Source organism: Pleurodeles waltl, chromosome 10 (genome assembly GCF_031143425.1).
Source record: "Pleurodeles waltl isolate 20211129_DDA chromosome 10, aPleWal1.hap1.20221129, whole genome shotgun sequence".
In the NCBI taxonomy this organism is placed as follows: Eukaryota; Metazoa; Chordata; class Amphibia; order Caudata; family Salamandridae; genus Pleurodeles; species Pleurodeles waltl.
Genome location: NC_090449.1, coordinates 426,303,146 through 426,323,550, shown reverse-complemented (window position 1 = coordinate 426,323,550; position 20,405 = coordinate 426,303,146). Strand labels below are relative to the sequence as shown.

The 20,405-nt window shown below is 44.1% G+C and overlaps 1 protein-coding gene across 1 annotated transcript in view; it reads right to left on the bottom strand.

Moving 5' to 3' along the window:
• Positions 1–20,405, bottom strand: part of RHOT2 (ras homolog family member T2) — a 398,937-nt gene that overhangs the window by 329,508 nt on the left and 49,024 nt on the right. The window contains exon 5 of the mRNA XM_069210682.1: positions 12,350–12,403. Coding sequence (XP_069066783.1) covers positions 12,350–12,403 — 54 coding nt within the window. The remainder of the gene's footprint in view (positions 1–12,349; positions 12,404–20,405) is intronic.

Below are 20,405 nucleotides of genomic sequence, written 5' to 3'. Positions count from 1 at the left end.
TGTCACTTCTGTTAGGTACACGCTACAGACACCGCGCAGAATGAACAAAGTCACCTACCAGCGTGCAGGGGTACTGATCACAGAAAATCTTCCCAATCCTGCTGGGCGCCTAGGAAAATTCAATAGTAAGGAATCTGTGGCTAGAAGTCTCTATTAGATTTAATTTCCAAAATTCAAACATATTATCTCCTCATATCACCTCTTGACACCAAACACTGTGAGCCATTATTTAAATATCACCTTAACTGCTCTCTCCTGCCAATCTCCTTGCATGCAAAATAAAACTACACAAACATTTACAGCTGAATGAGCACAGGAGAAGAGGTGGGTGGCTGGACAGTGCAGATAAGTTACAGGTGAATTGCAGGTACAAGATTAAAAACCTCAGATACATAAACAACAAATAAAATACATACAGTGGATACGCTTCATCTTCGGATCTCACAGGTCAGATGGCACAGTGAGGATAAACTGTGCCATATAGCAGGATCTAGTTCCTCTCCTGTATCACTAGGCTCTGCTGCTGCAACAAATACTTGCCAGCTTTGACACATGACGGAAAACTTCCACTCAACTTATGTGATAAGGTCACTGACCAAGTAGAAAGTCTGAGAGGATTTTGTAATTTCTTTAACAGGCACTTCTTCAAAGAATGCAGCAATATCAATGATACCGCTGGGAGAGGGGGTGAAAGTGAATGCAAATCCCTCCCCATGTGGTTTTGTAATGGGAGACAAGTGATTCTATTCTGACCTTTAGAGCGCTGTTCACATTGTTATGTCGTATGGAGGACCTTATGAAGGAGCTAAAAGACTGGCATAATTTTAGAAGAAAGCAATGAGATAAGGTGCAATAGTAGGAGCTTTTGTGAACAGAAGGGCGCAAGGGGAACAAGGCCTGGTTCAAAATTTTGGATTGACCATGAAACATCTTCAGTATTACTTAGTGCTCACTATGGCCAGAAACACAATGTGGTGCAGAGATTATAAAACAAGTTGGTCCATAACCAATAAATATTCATATGCAAGTTCATGAAAGAAAGACCTCCAAAGCATTTCACGGAGCAGGGTCTGCTAGATTTTAGACATGGTGACTGGTGGAAAATCTGAACATACGTGTGCTTGAAGCATGTCACTAGTGCAGCAATCTGAAGCTTCTCCCACCCCTCCCCCCAAAAATAGAGCAGTAATGCTAATAAAAAGGTCTTGTCTTCTATTGAGACTACTGGCTTTTGAGTGGCAGAATCGCCTGCGGTGTGGGAGTCTGCGCACTACAGATGACACCTGTCACTCAAATCCAGATTCCGCTCCGGCTAACTAGCATTACCTCATCTCTACCCAAGGGCAGGATGATTGGGCAGCCGAGCACATGACATAACTGGTTTCTCAGGGAAGCCTTGGTCACTCAGGTCTCATCCGTTTCTCTCAGTTACATTAGCCTCACACACACAATGACAAACAGAGGCAGTATATATTTCAATAATGCTTTAATAAAGTGACTGCATCTTAGATAGAAACGCGTGGACTGCAATAACCGGGACGATACAGCATGACAAGATTAAAATTGCGACAAGAAGAGTAAAACATCAAAACAATGCTACCATATTGTCTCTAGAGTCAATAGACTAATTCCTACCTAGGCTATAATAGAACACAGCATGTTTAAGCTCTAATTCTGCCCTTCAGGTTTCCCTGGGAAGACATTATCCCCATACCTGAGCAAAGGCCTTAAGTCTGCAAAGGCAGCTGTAGCGAAGCGTTCAGCAATCAGCATACAGTCGTGGTTCTCTGGCTGGAATCTCCCTCTAACGTGTAATGGACAGGGAAGTGTTTTTATAATAAAACAGCTGATGTTCTGAGAAAATGTCCCTACGTAAGGATGTGTGTCTTCTATGAATGTCAGAGACTAAATTTAAACCACATTCACCGGTTATCTATGTTACTGCAGCCTTGGAAGAAGCACAGAGTGAGCAACAATGTCTTGTCTGAGAAGGTAGTGCTGGCCTAGGTAAAAACAGCTAGATAGAGAGAAATAAAACAAGACCGCAAAAGTGGCTATTGTAAGAATAATAAAATATATCTAGGTTAAATTGACAGTGGCAGGCCTATTATGGAAAAATAACGTGCATGGAGCTATAACTAAAATGGTTACACAACACCCTCCCCTTTGTCAGTTGAAGGTGGTTCAAAGCCTAAAAATACATAAAAGCTACTAAGCTCAACCTAAGATTATATATGTAAACAATGTCAATAATGACAAGTTAAAAGGACACATGAGCTTATAAAAGGACAATTTAAAACTGTTAGCATGTGGCATAAAAAGGCCCGAATTTAAAGAGTCAGAGTTATTTTTTTAAATTGCCAATTGAATCCGGGACAATGGAGAGAAGGAAATCTTCCACTTCAGCAGGTGTTAAGTTGGAAAGGCATCACAGAGAAGGACCAAGGAGCAGTCATGTTCCATAGCCTGAGCCTCAGCCAAGGCAGCAGCGTTCCGTGGTGTGCCCAGTAATCAGTTAAGAGCCACATCCTCCAGGAAGGGCAACTCGTAAGTAGCTTTCTGTAGCAAACGCACCCTCAACGCACATGTCTGGTAATGAGCCCTAAGCGAGAACATCAACAGATCAGTGTCCAATGAAAGCAAGCGCTGCGTAGAAAGACAAACTTCCAGTGCATGTTTGAAAGTGCACCAGAGGCACCGAAACACGGACTGAACACAATGCAAAACCGGTCTGAATGACAGGGACCAGTCACATCACACTCTAATTGCTCCAGGAGTGTTGCTCCAAAATACTGCATCATGCGTTCACGACACAGCTGCACTGATGGGAGCGCTTTCATTCCTCCTTGTTGCAATGGGACAGCCATTGCGCATAAAAAATAGCAACAGCAAAATGCCAACTATTAAAGCCAAAGTTATTGGAAATACCCCGAAGATAGTGGAGAATAATGATTGGATGGCTGGTGGTATTAAATCGAATATGGAGGAGAAGGTATGAACAAAACCAGAACCAACAGCCTTAAAGAAATTTGCGACTCCAGTAGTACTGGAAGCGTTAAATATTCGTCCCACGAGTTCACCAAAGTTTCTCGGAAAGTTGGAATTTAAAAGGGGCTGTATCTCTGCTGACGACCTTGCCACCTGAAGTGCGTAGGTCTTGCGTGCAGATGTGAGAGCCACATGTTTTTGAAACAATAAAGCCTCGAGTCTGCTCAACTTGTCAAAATTCACATTAGAAGTAGCAATTTGAGGCCAAATGTCCACTACCTCTTATTTTAGTGGGAGGAAAAAGTAAGTTCCCATAGCATGTAACAATCTTAGAGACCGGAACAACAAACTCTTCCGGCTCGCATCCCACAACAGTCTTTACCATTGAGGAGGACATAGCTGCCGTTTGAAAGCACCTGGGACGCAGGTCTAATCAAGGGGACTGGAACTCCCTTCAGATAACAAGCCAAGTTCGCTGCAGACGCGTTACACACCCCATGCAAGGAGAGCTGTTCACAAACCATCGAATGGCTGACAGAAGTCTTGTATTCACTATCGCTAAGAAAGACCTCTTTCATGCCACTAAGAAATTTGTATGCGAAGGGTAGCTCCTACACCTCATGGATGTAACTATCTCCCAGCCTTTCATATCTGCCTACCGGAATGTGTTTTAAACAGGAGGTGAATTGAAGTGTGGAAATAGGCATATTAATGACCCCATGTATTAACCACTCAGCAGATGGTATTTCCGCCACAGAAAAAGGCAACTTTTCTCATTTTTCCATGTTCAGCATGACATAAATTGCTTCTTTCTTAGCCATTAGTGGTTGCTGTTGCGTTAAATTAAAAGAAGAAAATATTTCCCTTGCGCTGAATTGTTGCCAGGGAACGCAACCCACCTTCAGTGTTTGAAGTGTCCAACCCAACTGCATAACGGACCTTAGCTGACTCTGTACATGATGTACGGAAGACATATCCGTTTCTATAATGTCTATAGCAGAAGAGACGATGTTATTTAAAGGTGTATATCCGGTCGGATAGGGTATTAATCCCATTATCTACAACAGCTAATGCCTTTTTCAAATTTTCCTAGTCTATTTGCTTTAACCGGACAGCAGCTTCTTGATGTGAAAGCTTCCAGATTTCATTATATACTTCATAAAGGAAGCGTTTTCTGCGTTGTTTTCTGGGGCCTAACAGGAAGTCCTGTAAGTCAGTGTTATTAGATAGGAGACTGAGGTGTTCTCTAACCACGTCTAGTGAGGAAGTCTTTAACCATTGTTGGCATAGTTTCCCTACACTGTATGTTGTTACTATACCCGCATGATCGGATGATATATAGCGAGGGTCCGGCCTACTAGTACAAAAAGAAAAACCCTGAGGAGTTGATAAAACATTTGTGACACCCATTGGTATCTATTGGCCACAATATCCACCCGCCAGGACATGTCAGTGAAACATTTTTGCTAAGCCTAAACAACTCATTTGTTGTACAGTTTCATTTAAAAATATCATTTGAACAGGTATCAGGCATGCTCTAAATAAAGCTTCCTTCCCCCGTATTTGCCAATGTCTAGTTCCCCACACACTTTTAAAGTAAACTGACTTCAGCCAATATTCATAGCCTTCTATAGTCAACCGAGAAACAAAGGAATCTGAATATATACATTTTGTATTTGTCAATCATACGCGTATGTTTTCTGTAGGTGGCAATCTAAAATAATACGACTCAGCATTTTTAACATTGTGCCCAGAAAAATGTTAACTTTTCAGAGTATGTTTTGGAACTCCCTTGTGGTGGAGTCGGGCAATGTTCCCATGGTTTATAACTAAAAACAGTCCTTAGGCTGCTTGCTCTGTGGGTGAAATGGTGCCCATAATAATTACAGCAAAAAATATCACCATAATTCTCTTTAGATTGATAAACATCTTTGTTTTCAAATTCAGTATAATACTGCATTTCAGTCATCATAGAATCAACTGTTTTCACTTCCCAGTCATCAAAAACAACTCCAGGTATTATTATATAATTCATTGAAAGTTTAAACACATATGGTATTTGAATGACCTCCATAGGGCTGTATATATCGAATGGTACTTTATCCCAAACAATCCCACCAGGAATTGGTATAGCGGAAATGTTCACAAAAGACTAGTCTCTGCGGACCTTCTGAGAAGAAAAATGTGGTTTTAGGACCTCATCCAACAATATAAATGTTGATTTTTCAGGAAGAAAATGACCATGTATCAACAAAAAAAGAAAGTGATGACAAACCCAATCCAAAGCAGTACTGTCAAGGAAAGCCACAGATAGTTCCATGGACAAATGAAATAAGTTACTTTAAGCCAACTCATCAGCTTACGTGTTTTTGACAGTTCAGGTGTCGAAGAGGAGAATGAGTCAGAGACATCATTGTTGATGTTGGCAAAATATCCTGAAGCAGTTCGTGCAAAGACTGGAGCCGCGTTAGTTGGTGGCACCGAATAAATAGCACCATCTGTCTGTGTCAAAGTTGTGTCAAATCGATCAGTTATTTCTGTATTATTTGTTGTGAGTGGAACCAATGCAAGATAATTTTCCACCCTCCCCAAGCTCAGAGAGGTGTCAGTGTTGCTGCTTACAACTTGTAGAGGAACTTCTTGACCAGTAATGAGAGGGATTCGGGAACTACTGGCTGTTCCTTTTGGTCGGCTGCGCAGGATCAGTCACATGGTGTAGTTTGACATTGTCGATGGAGACAAAACTATTTTGTCACCTGCCAACGGTGGTAGAATGACAGTTTTAGTACTGTATATTCCCAAGACTGGGACTGGTGCATGGTAAGAAGGACCAAATTCATTTTTCACAGCAACCTTTTCAGGTACTAGATTCCCAACTTTAGGAATCCAGCCTGTAGGTGTTACAGGTAAATCCTTAATTCCTATGGAGGCCGCACTGGCAGAAGAGTTGACGTCACGGAACTGCTGTAATTCCTGCAAGACAGTGACACGTTCATTTATGTCAAAAGGTGTTTCTGCCGCCTCCATGGACCATCAAGATCTGGAACATACATTTGTGTTCCGAACAGGCACTCATCTGAAGTTTGACCCCCCCAGGGACCTTCTAGGCAGATTGTTAAGTGCTCTCTGGACTCCATACAGGTGATTAAGCAAACTACGACCCGCACCCAAGACTCTGGCTGTTAAGAATTGCTTTAAATCATGAGTTAATCGCTCCACTACACAATTTCCCTCGGGATGAAATGGAGACGAGTACTGGAGTTGGACCCCCGACACAGTCCCTGAATGCCCTTGAGGCGAAAGCAGGGCCCTAGTCTGAGTGGAAAGCCGCAACTGCATATGTACCACTAAAGACTTGTAAATTTTTAATAACAATCTGAGCGTCAGCTGAGCGTTGTGGCTACACCCACAGAAATCTGGAGCAGGAGTCAACAGCGACTAAAATGTATTTGTATGCACTGTCTGGTGTTAGGGGACCGCAATGGTCCAAGTACACACATTGTAAAGGTTTGTTGGAGATTAGGAGGGGTGTCTGCAATGGGCGTTTAGCAGTGGAAACTTTGATTTGTTGGCAGATGTCACAACAAAGGACATACTGCTTGGTCACCTTGTAGAGGCCTGGCCACCAACAGCAGGCTTGTAAGATAGATATCATAGTCGCCACACCAGCATGGGCAGATGCCACCCCTTCATGCGCTGCTTTAATCAATTCTAGCCTTATGTCTTTGTTTGGAATGTCTCGCACACCTACACCTGGTATCTTAGCTTCACCATTTATGCAGCCTCCCATTCGGTAGGAATATTTGTCAGGAAATGCTTTTGGATAGGGCGTACCATTAGCCGTAGCTTTCACGGCAGCCCATATGTCTACGTCCGGTTTCACTCCTGAGCAGGTTACTGCAGCAACAGTGGCCGTAGCAACTGCTGACTTTGCGGCTTCATCAGCCAGTGTATTTCCAGCCACGTGTATTCCAACGCGCTGGTGTCCAAGTGTATGCACAACATGGACATTTGGTAGTGTTTCCTTCAGATCTTCTACTTTCCCCCACAAACATCTGTGTTTAATGGTGTTGCCTTTGGAATCTCTGAACCCATTCTGGCGCCAGTAATGTAGGTATTCATTGAAAGACTGGACACAATAGTACAAATCACAATCAGCGTGTGCTGTGCAGGATCCGTATGTTCCAGGGCCATCACCAGAGCTTTTAGCTCTGCTAGTTGTGCTATGCAATCCCCTAGGGTTTGCGTTAAGGTATGTTGTGGACAAAATGTATTATCCTCCATGTAGCCGCTTATGACTGCGCAAGCAGCGGAGTATTGGTGCTTTGTGCCATTTGAAGGTTGTGCAGAGCCATCGGTGTACATGACTCTATGATATTGTTCAACAGGCAGTGTGTTTGCTGGTACTGGGTATTCTAGTTCGTATTGCAAAAATTCTCGAGTTTGTAATTTTGGGTCAAAAATGTCATCTACATTAGTGGCTGTCAAAGACGTGGCCCATTGTATCCAACGTGGATGTAATGCTTTAGCGTCAGGAACGCTGGCTTTTGTAACAGCCTCAAGGGATGGAATGGGAGAAAAGACAATAATGCGTTTACCCTGGGCTAGAGGTCTTTCTTTAATGACAGCCATTTGAACAGCAGTGAGAATTTTCTCAGTGAGAGCAAAGCGTTGTTCTGCTGCTGTGTACAAATGTGATTTGTATGCAATCGGGGCGACCTCACCCTCATTAAAGGATACATAGGTGAAACCAATGGCACCAGCAATTACTCTGATGACCAAGTGTGTTTTGTTGTCTCTTGTGTGTAAATGTTGTGCTGCGAGCATGTCTGTCTGCAGGTCTCTGAGAATACGTGTGTGTTCGACTGTCCAAAATTGACTTGAAAAATCAGGACGCATTAAGTCATGTAAGGGCTTTATGCGTGTTGCATAATCTGGAATGTAGGTTCTGCCAAAATGTAGGAAACCCAATAGAGATTGGAGTTTTTTAAATCGTATGTGGATTTTGTATTTGTGCACATTTTTCTAAGAAATGTGGTGCTAGGCTCTTTCCTTCACTCAATAGATCATATCCCAGAAACAGGATGCTGAGGAAGGCTATTTTTTTTTTTTTTAAGCTGAATTTGTAGACAAATTCAGCAAATCCCACAACAATGCGGGCTACCTGTCTTAAATGTTGTAGCAATTAATCATCCGTAAGATAGATATCATCTACATAGGACAATGCTTTAGGGTCAATGTCCTGAAAAATTGCAGTCACACGAGCTGTGAACAATCCTGGGCTGTTCTTGTACCCCTGGGGTAAACAACAGAATTTTTCTGAACGCCTAGTGCGCTGAAACTTGTTAAGTCTCTACTCTCAGGCACTATATTCTGGCAGAAAAAAATATTTAAAATATCCAGTGTTGTTTTCTATTTTTTGTGCACTATGTTGTTAATCAGTGCTGTGCTATGTGAATTTTGTATAGCATGCGTGTGTGTATGACTGTTTAAGTGTCTGTAGTCTAGGACTATTCTGTATGAATGGTCCGGTTTAGCTACTGGGAATAATGGATTATTCATTGGGGAGACACAGGGTTCAATTACGCCCTGGTACTCCAGTTGTGTGAGAATCTCTCTCACAGGTGCTTTTGCATCATGTTTTATTGGATATTGAGGTTGAGGTTTTTGGTTGATTTTTAATAGGAATTACATGGTAGGGGGATTCTTTATCCCATCCTACGTGGGTGCGATATAACGCGGGTGCCTGCGTCAATGTCCAATTGATGGCGTAGGATTCAGCGAGTTCCTCCGGAACAAGGGGCAAGAAAGAATGTTTAATAACCTCTTCCCCATATGGACGGGTACGGACAAACTCGATGGCCAATCTTTTTCAGCCAACAAGATGATATATATATTTACCACGCGATCCCAAAAGATTGCGTCTATTGTGCGTTCAATGTCTCCTAACCGTAACATTACTTTACACACCCTATCAGGCGTGGAGACTCGCATGTCCGCCGCTTCTACTTGTAGAAAGCCATCAGTTGCTTTCACCTCCTGATGCTCTAGAAGATTCAGCAAACTATTGTGACCTCTGCCGCGCTGTCTAGCAGCACTATTGCCCACTTCCTGTTCTTCAAGAGGACGCTCTTCTTGAGCGGCATGTCATACTGCAACTGCTGCCACTTTTTTCTTTTTAAATTGGTGTTCTTATTGGGGAGGTTTCTCTCCCTTTTTAACAGAAACCTCTGTTGTTATTCCTCTCTGTTTCACGAACTCTGTTTTTCGCTCTGATTGTCCACCTCTCTCACTGTGTTTTTCCGATGAGTCCTGAAAGGAACGAGATTGGCGTTTATCAGTATTTTGATATCTATCAGGTGTTTTTATATTATTTCTATTTTGGAGATTATGAGGGTCATTCTGACCCGGGCGGGAACCGCCAAATGGCCGCCCCGCGGTCAAAAGACCGCATGGGCCATTCTGACTTTCCCGCTGGGCCAGCGGGCGCCCGCCAAGGGAGCGCCCGCCAGCCCAGCGGGAAAGGGCCTGCAACACAGAAGCCGGCTCCGAATGGAGCCGGCGGTGTTGCAGGTGTGCGACGGGTGCAGTAGCACCCGTCACGATTTTCACTGTCTGCTATGCAGACAGTGAAAATCATGCTGGGGCCCTGTTAGGGGGCCCCTGCAATGCCCATGCCAGTGGCATGGGCAGTGCAGGGGCCCCCAGGGGCCCCATGACACCCGTTCCCGCCATCCTGTTCCTGGTGGTAAAAACCGCCAGAAACAGGCTGGCGGGAAGGGGGTCGGAATCCCCATGGCGGAGCTGCTTGCAGCGCCGCCATGGAGGTTCAGCCCAGCCAGGGGAAATCCGGCGGGAAACCGCCGGATCCCCTTTTCTGACCGCGGCTTTACCGCCGCAGTCAGAATGGGCAATGAAGCACCTCCAGCCTGTTGCCGGTGCTTCCGTTGCCCGCGGCCCTGGCGGTCTTGGACCGCCAGGGTCAGAATGAGGGCCTATATCTATTCTGGGGGGTCTCCGTACGCGGAAATTCTCCCCTTTCTTTTTTAGGAGTTTGTTGTTTTTTATCCCAGCGTTTCTTGTTACCCTCAGGAGCTTGCTTGGAAAAATCTTTATTAGATTTGCCCTGAAATTGTGGTTTAGTTGGTCTGGCTAAAGACTACCTCGACTAATACTAGAATAAGTCTCTGCGATAATTTTTGGCAGCTTGGGTTCCTGATCCTGTTAAGGAACATCACAGAGCCGCATGCGCACTTCTTCCCCTTAAGATTACTCAAAATAATTGAGGATACTGTGGCGAAATTGCCCATTAGTTGCATCCCCAAGTCCAGGGCCGGGGCAGCTCGGTATTCATCTTGAATTGGCTTCAACACTTCTGGTAAGTTGGCAAGTGTTGGTGTACCATGTGCGGTAGTATACAGCGCGGTAAATACCGTGCCCCATGTATTACAATTATCTACTGTGGGGACCATCCCAAATGGCAAGCACATCGTTAGAATTCTATGTTTATCCTGAGATCCTGTATGGGGAAATACCGCTCCCAGTGCATTTATTTTTTGAGCTAACCAAAATGGAGTTTCCTCTCGTTTGGTGGGTACTTTCCCCATGAACGAATGTACAGTTGCAGGGTTAAAACCTATCATCACTGCATGTAGTGGTTGCACTGGTGCAGCGTGTGCTGGTTTTGTATTCAATGTTTGCATTACAAACTGTACTAATGGTCTGTATTTCGCTGTCAGTTCAGTATATAAGCGATGAACCTCCGCTACTGTTAAATTTGCTATTGCGGGGTGAGGTGTATAAGTGGCCAATAAAGGGCAGGTAGGATCATCATTACTAAGAGGACCTAACCTTACTGGTAAGATTGTGTGGGGTAGGGCGCCATCAAGCCAATTATTATTTTCTTGATAAGATAAAGGTATTTCTAAATATGCATATGCTCTGTATTGTCCAGGTACATTTGCAAGTGTATAGTGATGAAATGTGTTTGTGTTTCCATCAACTACTGGAAATGTGACCCAAGAACAGAAAAGTTCTGTTCTATAAGCTGGATGGGGGTCCACCACAAATGTGACTGGACCCCCCTGGGCCATTAGGCCATTTGCCAGTAAATGTGCAGTCAGGGGTTGTCTCATTGACTGCAATTGCTACCTGTTGCAGACTCACCATATTAGATGGTAAATGGCCAAATAGGGATTTTCCTTTTAAAGTTCAAGCTTGAACAACCTCCAGCATCAGATAGGGTGTCCTACTTAGCTGTGGAGAAAATCCTCAATACCACAGACGTCTCAGTATACAGAGTACTGAGGTGTCTTTGTATATTGTCAGACTGAGATAATCAGGAGGACCTGAAAATTAGAGCCTGACCAAACATTTGTGGCGCCATGTCACATAGGCTCTCATTATTCTAATGACACTACTGGATTTTGAGTGGCAGAAACGCCTGCGGTGTGGGAGACTGAGTCTGCTCACTACAGGTGACATCTGTCACTCCAATCCGGGTTCTGCTCCGGCTAACTAGAAGTGCCTCATCTCTACCCAAGGGCAGGGATGATTGGGCAGCCGAGTGCATGACATAACTGGTTTCTCAGGGAAGCCGTGGTCACTCAGGTCTCATCCGTTTCTCTCAGTTACATTAGTCTCACATACACAATGTGAAACAGAGGCAGTATATATTTCAATAATGCTTTAATAAAGTGACTGCATATTAGATAGCAAAGCGTGGACTGCAATAACCAGGACGATACAGCATGACAAGATTAGATTTGTGACAAGAAGAGTAAAACATAATGCTACCATAGTGTCACTACGGTCAATATACTAATTCCTACCTATGCCATAATAGAGCACAGCGTGTTTAGGCTCTAATTCTGCCCTTCAGGTTGCCCTGGGAAGACATCGTCCCCCGTACCTGAGCAAAGGCCTGAAGTCTGCAAAAGCAGCTGTAGCGAAGCATTCGGCAATTAGCATACAGTCATGGTTCCTTGGCTGGAATCTCCCTCTAACGTGTAAGGGACAGGGAAGTGTTTTTATAATAAAACAGCTGATGTTCTGAGAAAATGTCCCTCCGTAAGGATGTGTGTTTTCCATGAATGTCAGAGACTAAACTTAAACCACGTTCACCAGCAATCTATCTTACTGCAGCCACGTAGTGCTAGCCTAGGTAAAAGCAGCTAGATAGAGAGAAATAAAACAAGACCGCAAAAGTGGCTATTGTAAGAATAATAAAACAAAGCCAAACAAAATATATCTAGGTTAAAGTGCACAGGGGCAGGCCTAGTATGTTAAACTAATGTGCATGGAGCTATAACTAAAATGGCTACACAACAGTCTCAAATCGGTTGCAAAGAGATGGCCTTACCTTCTCGATTGTGGCACCATCTGTGACATCATACACAATGCACACCACGTTAGCCTGTAACAAATTAAAAGAAATAGTCAGCGTGGTAAAATATCTTCTTCAAAGGAGCAAAAGAATTCACCGTACTTGTGCGATAGATAACCTCATTCATGGAACAGGAAAAGTGAAAGGAACACCGATGAAGAAGTCAGAAAGGCCTGCCTACTGGAAGGCATTTAGGAGAAAAACGCATTGTACAATCACCAATGATTGTGGCTCTTTGTTGAGCAGTGCGGAAAACCTACACAGTGATTGAATAAACGGGAATGTTAAACAAGAAAGTGAGGGTATGGAAAGAAGAGAATCTTCTAAAAAAAAACTGAGAGAGCCACACAAACATCAGTAGACAATGCATACCTGCTTCTTAACAAGCTAAAAACTCATGTGTAAGCCATCTGGGACTCTTGTTCAGGTATGCCTGTAGTATTAGGAAAAGCTAGTGACGTTTGAGTGACACAGAGTTCATTAGAATTGATAGGACGGAACTGAAGACTGAACAGCTTCAGAACCGTGAGAGAGAGTGACAGAGAAAGGTAGCAGGACAGGGACAAAAACAGGGCTGGGCGAGGGAGAAAGCATCACATCCATAAGACAAACAGAGGCATAAGATATTTTTGTTCTCGAGAGTAGCCATGAACCCATTCCCAATTGTCATGTTTCATTTCTTTGATCCGTCCCCTGGGGGCTTCATAAGCAGTCTCCTTGACTCTATAAATGTGTTAAAAAAGAGACCCAGATTGTTACAACCTATGAAGCGCAGCAGCAGGTCTAAACCGCTGTCCTACAGCTACAAATATTTCTCCCTCTAAAATGGGGGTATCCTTAACAATAATACCGAACAATGGTGTACAATGTGATTTCAACTGCATGTACATGTGCACAGCAGGGCGAGAAGCCATACGAGACCTCAGTGCTTCATAAAAACCATACAAACCAACCGTTTTGAGGGTGTTTGAAGCCAGGTTACAAACCAGGCATCTTAGAATATGTGCTTTCGTATTTTGCAAGAGTAGCTACAAACATAGTCCCCACTAACAGCATTTTGTTTTTCATCAGCCAATTAGGATCTTTAGACAACCAGTTGACTCCACATGGCTTTAAAACATTATGTCCATGTTGCCATCAAATTTTCTTTTTCATAGTAGAGTGAGCCTTTTATTTTCCAGTTGTCTTCTTTTTTATTCTGTAGTAGTTATAGAGGTTTCATTTATACCTTTTTTATTTTTTTATTGACATATTCCTTCTAGTGTACTGGTCTTAGCACACATGCAGGCAGGGCACAATCAGACTGGAGGTGGAATGCAAAAAAAAAAAAACAGTAACAGAAATTCTCCATTTATCTATAGAGGATCTGGAACAACATCACTGTGTCCATCAGGATTACCTCAACACTGTTCCAGTTCAGAACCCCTGCATTACAACAAAGTAAGAACTCCGCTTCTCCTCAAATCTCTCATTGACTGTATCTTTGCCTTTCAACTTGTACAGTGCTCAGTTGCCTTTTTATCTAGGTTTGACCTATGCAAATAGCATATACACACATTCTTATTAAGAGCATTCTTTTCATAACCTAATTATCACAATGATCAATGAGGCAATGAGGTGTGTTCACCTCCGTGTGATGCGCTCCTTCAAACCCAGACTAGTACAGACCTGAAAACGTTTAGCCTCTATTGCAGTTCTGGGGCTTGAAGATGTTTTTTGAAAGGGTGAGCTAGATCTAGGGATCATTTTTTTATTAATGGTGTGACCTTGCATACGAGAAGAAGTAGAACATAGATCCTTCATTCAACACTGTATTTTGGAACAGAAAGGGTCTTATCACTTTGGTACAAGGCGCGTCTGCGGGAGAAGGGCAGCATATCCTTGGGAAATCATATAGGATTAGGATGTTAAAAATAGGAGTGAATCTATTAAGTAATGTTTCACAAACAAAAGTGAAGACACTGTAAAGATGTAAAGGCTCAGATACATCTGGCACAGAAAATGAAGATATTTGATTATTTTTTTCACATATTTGTGAGAACTAAATAATAACTGAAGTAGCAAAACCCTAAAGGATAAGTATTGTTATAACTATCTCATGGTACTGAAGAATTATTTTAGGACTTTATCTATGAATGTCTTTAAATTTAGTCTCTCCATGTGCCTATATACACTCATCCTAACATGTTCAGGCTGAATTATAGTTCTATGTAAACATAACAATCATAACTGCTTTTTACTGGTAAGATTCTTCCATTACAGTAACAACAATGAAAAACAATGCGATATTGTAGGAAGTTGGCTCTGTATATACTATTTCAAAGTAAGAAATAGTGAGCACAGAGTCCAAGGGTTCCCCTTAGAGGTAAGATAGTGGTAAAAAGAGATCATTCCAATACTCTATTTTGTGGTAGTGTGGTCGAGCAGTAGGCTTATCAGAGGGTAGTGTTAAGCATTTGTTGTACACACACAGGCAATAAATGAGAAGCACACAATCAAAGACTTACTCCAGGCCAATAGGTTTTTATATTGAAAAATATATTTTCTTAGTTTATTTTAAGAACCACAGGTTCAAAATTTACAGTTAATACATTAAATGTAAGGTATTTACTTTACTTAGATACTTTAGGAACTTTGAATGAAAACAATATCATGTACAGTCTTTGTACAAGGGGCAATAAGCTATTTTCAAAGTGGACACAGTGCAAAAATCAACAGTTCCTGGGGGAGGTAAGTAAAGGTTAGATTAGGAGGTAAGTAAAACACTTACAAGTCTCAGTCCTGGGGCATAGGCAGCCCACCGTTGGGGGTTCAAGGCAACCCCAAAGTTACCACACCAGCAGCTGAGGGCCGGTCAGGTACAGAGGTCAAAGAGGTGCCCAAAACACATAGGTGCCTATGGAGAACAGGGGTGCTCCGGTTCCAGTCTGACAGCAGGTAAGTACCTGCGTCCTCGGGGGCAGACCAGGGGGGTTTTGTAGAGCACGGGGGGGACAAGTAGGCACACAAAACACACCCTCAGCGGCACAGGGGCGGCCGGGTGCAGTGTGCAAAGCAGGCATCGGGTTTCAGGTAGGAAACACTGGAGGGACCCGGGGGTCACTCTAGCGGTGCAGGCAGGCACAGGGGGGACTTCTCGGGACAGCCACCACCTGGGCTAGGCAGAGGGTCACCTGGGGGTCACTCCTGCATTGAAGTTCGGTTCCTTCAGGTCCTGGGGGCTGCGGGTGCAGTGTTGGTTCCAGGTGTCGGGTCCCTTGTTACAGGCAGTCGTGGTCAGGGGGAGCCTCTGGATTCTCTCTGCAGCCATCGCTGTGGGGGCTCAGAGGGGTCGTCTCTGGTTACTAACGGGCTCGCAGTCACCAGGGAGTCCTCCCTGAGGTGTTGGTTTTCTGCAGGTCGAGCCAGGGGCGTCGGGTGCAGAGTCTCATGCTTCCAGCGGGAAACGTGAAGTCCTTGGAAGTTGTTTCTTTGTTGCAAAGAAGTTGCAGGTTTTGAACAGGGCTGCTGTTCACGGGGGTTTCTTGGTCCTGTAGTGCAGGGCAGTCCTCGGAGGCTTCAGAGGTCGCTGGTCCCTGTCGGATGCGTCGCTGGAGCAGGTTTTCGAAGTTGGAGACAGGCCGGTAGGGCTGGGGCCAAAGCAGTTGTCGTCTTCCTCCTTCTCTGCAGGCTTGTAGGTCAGCAGTCCTTCTTGTTTCTTCAGGTTAGAGGAATCTGATTTCCTGGGATCTGGGGAGCCCCTAAATACTGCATTTAGGGGTGTGTTTGGGTCTGGGAGGGCAGTAGCCAATGGCTACTGTCCTTGAGGGTGGCTACACCCTCTTTGTGCCTCCTCCCTGAGGGGAGGGGGGCACATCCCTATCCCTATTGGGGGAATCCTCCAAAACCAAGATGGAGGATTTCTAAAGGCAGGGGTCACCTCAGCTCAGGACACCTTAGGGGCTGTCCTGGCTGGTGGGGGACTCCTCCTTGTTTTTCTCATTATCTCCCCTGGACTTGCCGCCAAAAGTGGGGGCTGTGTCCAGGGGGCGGGCATCTCCACTAGCTGGAGTGCCCTGTGGCATTGTAACACAAAGCCTGAGCCTTTGAGGCTCACTGCTAGGTGTTACAGTTCCTGCAGGGGGGAGGTGTTAAGCACCTCCACCCAGTGCAGGCTTTGTTTCTGGCCTCAGAGAGTACAAAGGCTCTCACCACAGGGGGTCAGAAACTCATCTCTCAGCAGCAGGCTGGCACAGACCAGTCAGTCCTGAACTGAAGGACTGGGTAAAATACAGGGGGCATCTCTAAGGTGCCCTCTGTGTGCATTTTTTTTTTATAAATCCAACACTGGTATCAGGGTGGGTTTATTATTCTGAGAAGTTTGATACAAAACTTCCCAGTATTCAGTGTAGCCATTATGGAGCTGTGGAGTTAGTTTTTGACAAACTCCCAGACCATATACTTAATATGGCCACACTGTACTTACAATGTCTAAGAATAGACTTAGACACTGTAGGGGAATATTGCTCATGCAGCTATGCCCTCACCCGTGGTATAGTGCACCCTGCCTAAGGGCTGTCAGGCCTGCTAGAGGGGTGACTTACCTATGCCACAGGCAGCATTTTGTGTGCATGGCATCCCGAGGGGGATGCCATGCCAACTTTGCCTTTTCCTCCCCACCAACACACACAATCTGCTATGGCAGTGTGCATGTGTTAGATGAGGGGTCCCTTGGGGTGGCACAACATATGCTGCAGCCCTTAGGGACCTTCCCTGGTCACAGGGCCCTTGGTACCTTTTACAAGGGACTTATCTGTGTGCCAGGGGTGTGCCAATTGTGGAAACAATGGTACATTTTAGGTGAAAGAACACTGGTGCTGGGGCCTGGTTAGCTGGGTCCCAGCACACTTCTCAGTCAAGTCAGCATCAGTATCAGGCAAAAAATGGGGGTAACTGCAACAGGGAGCCATTTCCTTACAGATATCAAATGAGAGACTGCAAGTGTTCTCAATTAACCAGGGAACTAGATACTCTGTCAATGATGCAAAGTTGCTATCTAAAACTAGGCCTTAGCGGGGGCTGCGCTATGCAGAGTTTCACAGCAGCGGAGGGTGATAAGTTGCGTTGCTCGTGTTGATTTTTTGCAATGGGAGTTTGTCCCGCAATATGAAATCAGCGTGAGTGGCACAATGCACAACGCAAGAGGGTGCTGCTTCTTTTTGTCGCTCCAGTAGATGTTCTTCTCGAACTGCAGCTTCCTCAACGCGAGCAGCAGGTTTCCCAAACCCTAACATCAGGCACCCTGAAAGTGATCCCGATCAGTCTTCAATCCGCAAGCCATCTGATGCTCAAACTCATTATTGCAGAACGATGCACATAATGTTTGGAAACATCATTATACAGTAATTTACCTTTTCTACCCAAAATATAGGCATTGGCAAGGGTATACTGGAAGAAAGGGTTGGATAAGCTAACACACTAGCATACATGCCATATGTAATTTGAAATTGTTCCTCAATCCTCTTAGCCTACTAAAACGTGAAAATATTTAAACTTATTTACATTCTTGCCTTGGCACCATATCATGGCTGTCCACAATATGCAAGGAATTACCATCATTAAACCAGGCTCAACATTACAGGGAGTGCAGAATTATTAGGCAAATGAGTATTTTGACCACATCATCCTCTTCATGCATGTTGTCTTACTCCAAGCTGTATAGGCTCGAAAGCCTACTACCAATTAAGCATATTAGGTGATGTGCATCTCTGTAATGAGAAGGGGTGTGGTCTAATGACATCAACACCCTATATCAGGTGTGCATAATTATTAGGCAACTTCCTTTCCTTTGGCAAAATGGGTCAAAAGAAGGACTTGACAGGCTCAGAAAAGTCAAAAATAGAGAGATATCTTGCAGAGGGATGCAGCACTCTTAAAATTGCAAAGCTTCTGAAGCGTGATCATCGAACAATCAAGCGTTTCATTCAAAATAGTCAACAGGGTCGCAAGAAGCGTGTGGAAAAACCAAGGCGCAAAATAACTGCCCATGAACTGAGAAAAGTCAAGCGTGCAACTGCCACGATGCCACTTGCCACCAGTTTGGCCATATTTCAGAGCTGCAACATCACTGGAGTGCCCAAAAGCACAAGGTGTGCAATACTCAGAGACATGGCCAAGGTAAGAAAGGCTGAAAGACGACCACCACTGAACAAGACACACAAGCTGAAACGTCAAGACTGGGCCAAGAAATATCTCAAGACTGATTTTTCTAAGGTTTTATGGACTGTTGAAATGAGAGTGAGTCTTGATGGGCCAGATGGATGGGCCCGTGGCTGGATTGGTAAAGGGCAGAGAGCTCCAGTCCGACTCAGACGCCAGCAAGGTGGAGGTGGAGTACTGGTTTGGGCTGGTATCATCAAAGATGAGCTTGTGGGGCCTTTTCGGGTTGAGGATGGAGTCAAGCTCAACTCCCAGTCCTACTGCCAGTTCCTGGAAGACACCTTCTTCAAGCAGTGGTACAGGAAGAAGTCTGCATCCTTCAAGAAAAACATGATTTTCATGCAGGACAATGCTCCATCACACACGTCCAAGTACTCCACAGCGTGGCTGGCAAGAAAGGGTATAAAAGAAGGAAATCTAATGACATGGCCTCCTTGTTCACCTGATCTGAACCCCATTGAGAACCTGTGGTCCATCATCAAATGTGAGATTTACAAGGAGGGAAAACAGTACACCTCTCTGAACAGTGTCTGGGAGGCTGTGGTTGCTGCTGCACGCAATGTTGATGGTGAACAGATCAAAACACTGACAGAATCCATGGATGGCAGGCTTTTGACTGTCCTTGCAAAGAAAGGTGGCTATATTGGTCACTGATTTGTTTTTGTTTTGTTTTTGAATGTCAGAAATGTATATTTGTGAATGTTGAGATGTTATATTGGTTTCACTGGTAATAATAAATAATTGAAATGGGTATATATTTGTTTTTTGTTAAGTTGCCTAATAATTATGCACAGTAATAGTCACCTGCACACACAGATATCCCCCTAACATAGCTAAAACTAAAAACAAACTAAAAACTACTTCCAAAAATATTCAGCTTTGATATTTATGAGTTTTTTGGGTTCATTGAGAACATGGTTGTTGTTCAATAATAAAATTAATCCTCAAAAATACAACTTGCCTAATAATTCTGCACTCCCTGTATGGTCAGCTGGGCACCGCCATGCAATACATGCCAAGGATCAAAAACATAATGCACTGGCCAACATCAGAGAAAAAAGTTAACATCATTGTAAAATGGATGTCCACAATGTGTACAATAAGCCAGGATTTACCACCACATTGTTGAAATTCTCACTGTGTCATGATGTCCATGATATACCAGGAATTACCACCATTTTACCAGGGTGAACATTATGCCAGGTATGAGCATCTCTGTGCAATCGATGTCCGTTATAAGCCAATAATTACCACCATCCTGCGTGAACTGCAACAGAAGGGCACCAGTGTACCGTGAATGCACATAATTTGCCAGGAATAACCATCATTCCCTTAGGCCTATTATAATGCCTCAGATAAGCACCATGGATGCCCACAATATGCAAGGAATTACCACCATTATACCAGGGCAAACTGTTTGCCATTAGTGGGAACAATGCCCACAAGTTGTCAGTAATTACCACCACAGTGCCAGGGCAAGTATTTGATCACATGTGGGCATTATGACTGTTCCCACATTACCAGAAACACCCCCTTTAGGTGAGTGCCAATATTTCACAAAGGTGGGCAAAACATACCCCCTTTCATGCACATACACACAAACACACTAGCACCACTTTTCTTACTTACCCTCTCTTGCCATTCCATGTTCCGCAGGTACTCCACGTTCTTTGGGAGGCAGGGGTGGAATGAAATGCCTCAGGCAGCCTTGCAGAACAGGGGTAGTGGCTAAGGAGCAAAAATAATGCCTGAAGTGGCAACCCGGAGAGACTCCGGTTGCCAAAACGTGGTGTAGTGGGTGAACATCAGGAGAGTAAACCGGGATTGCCTTCTG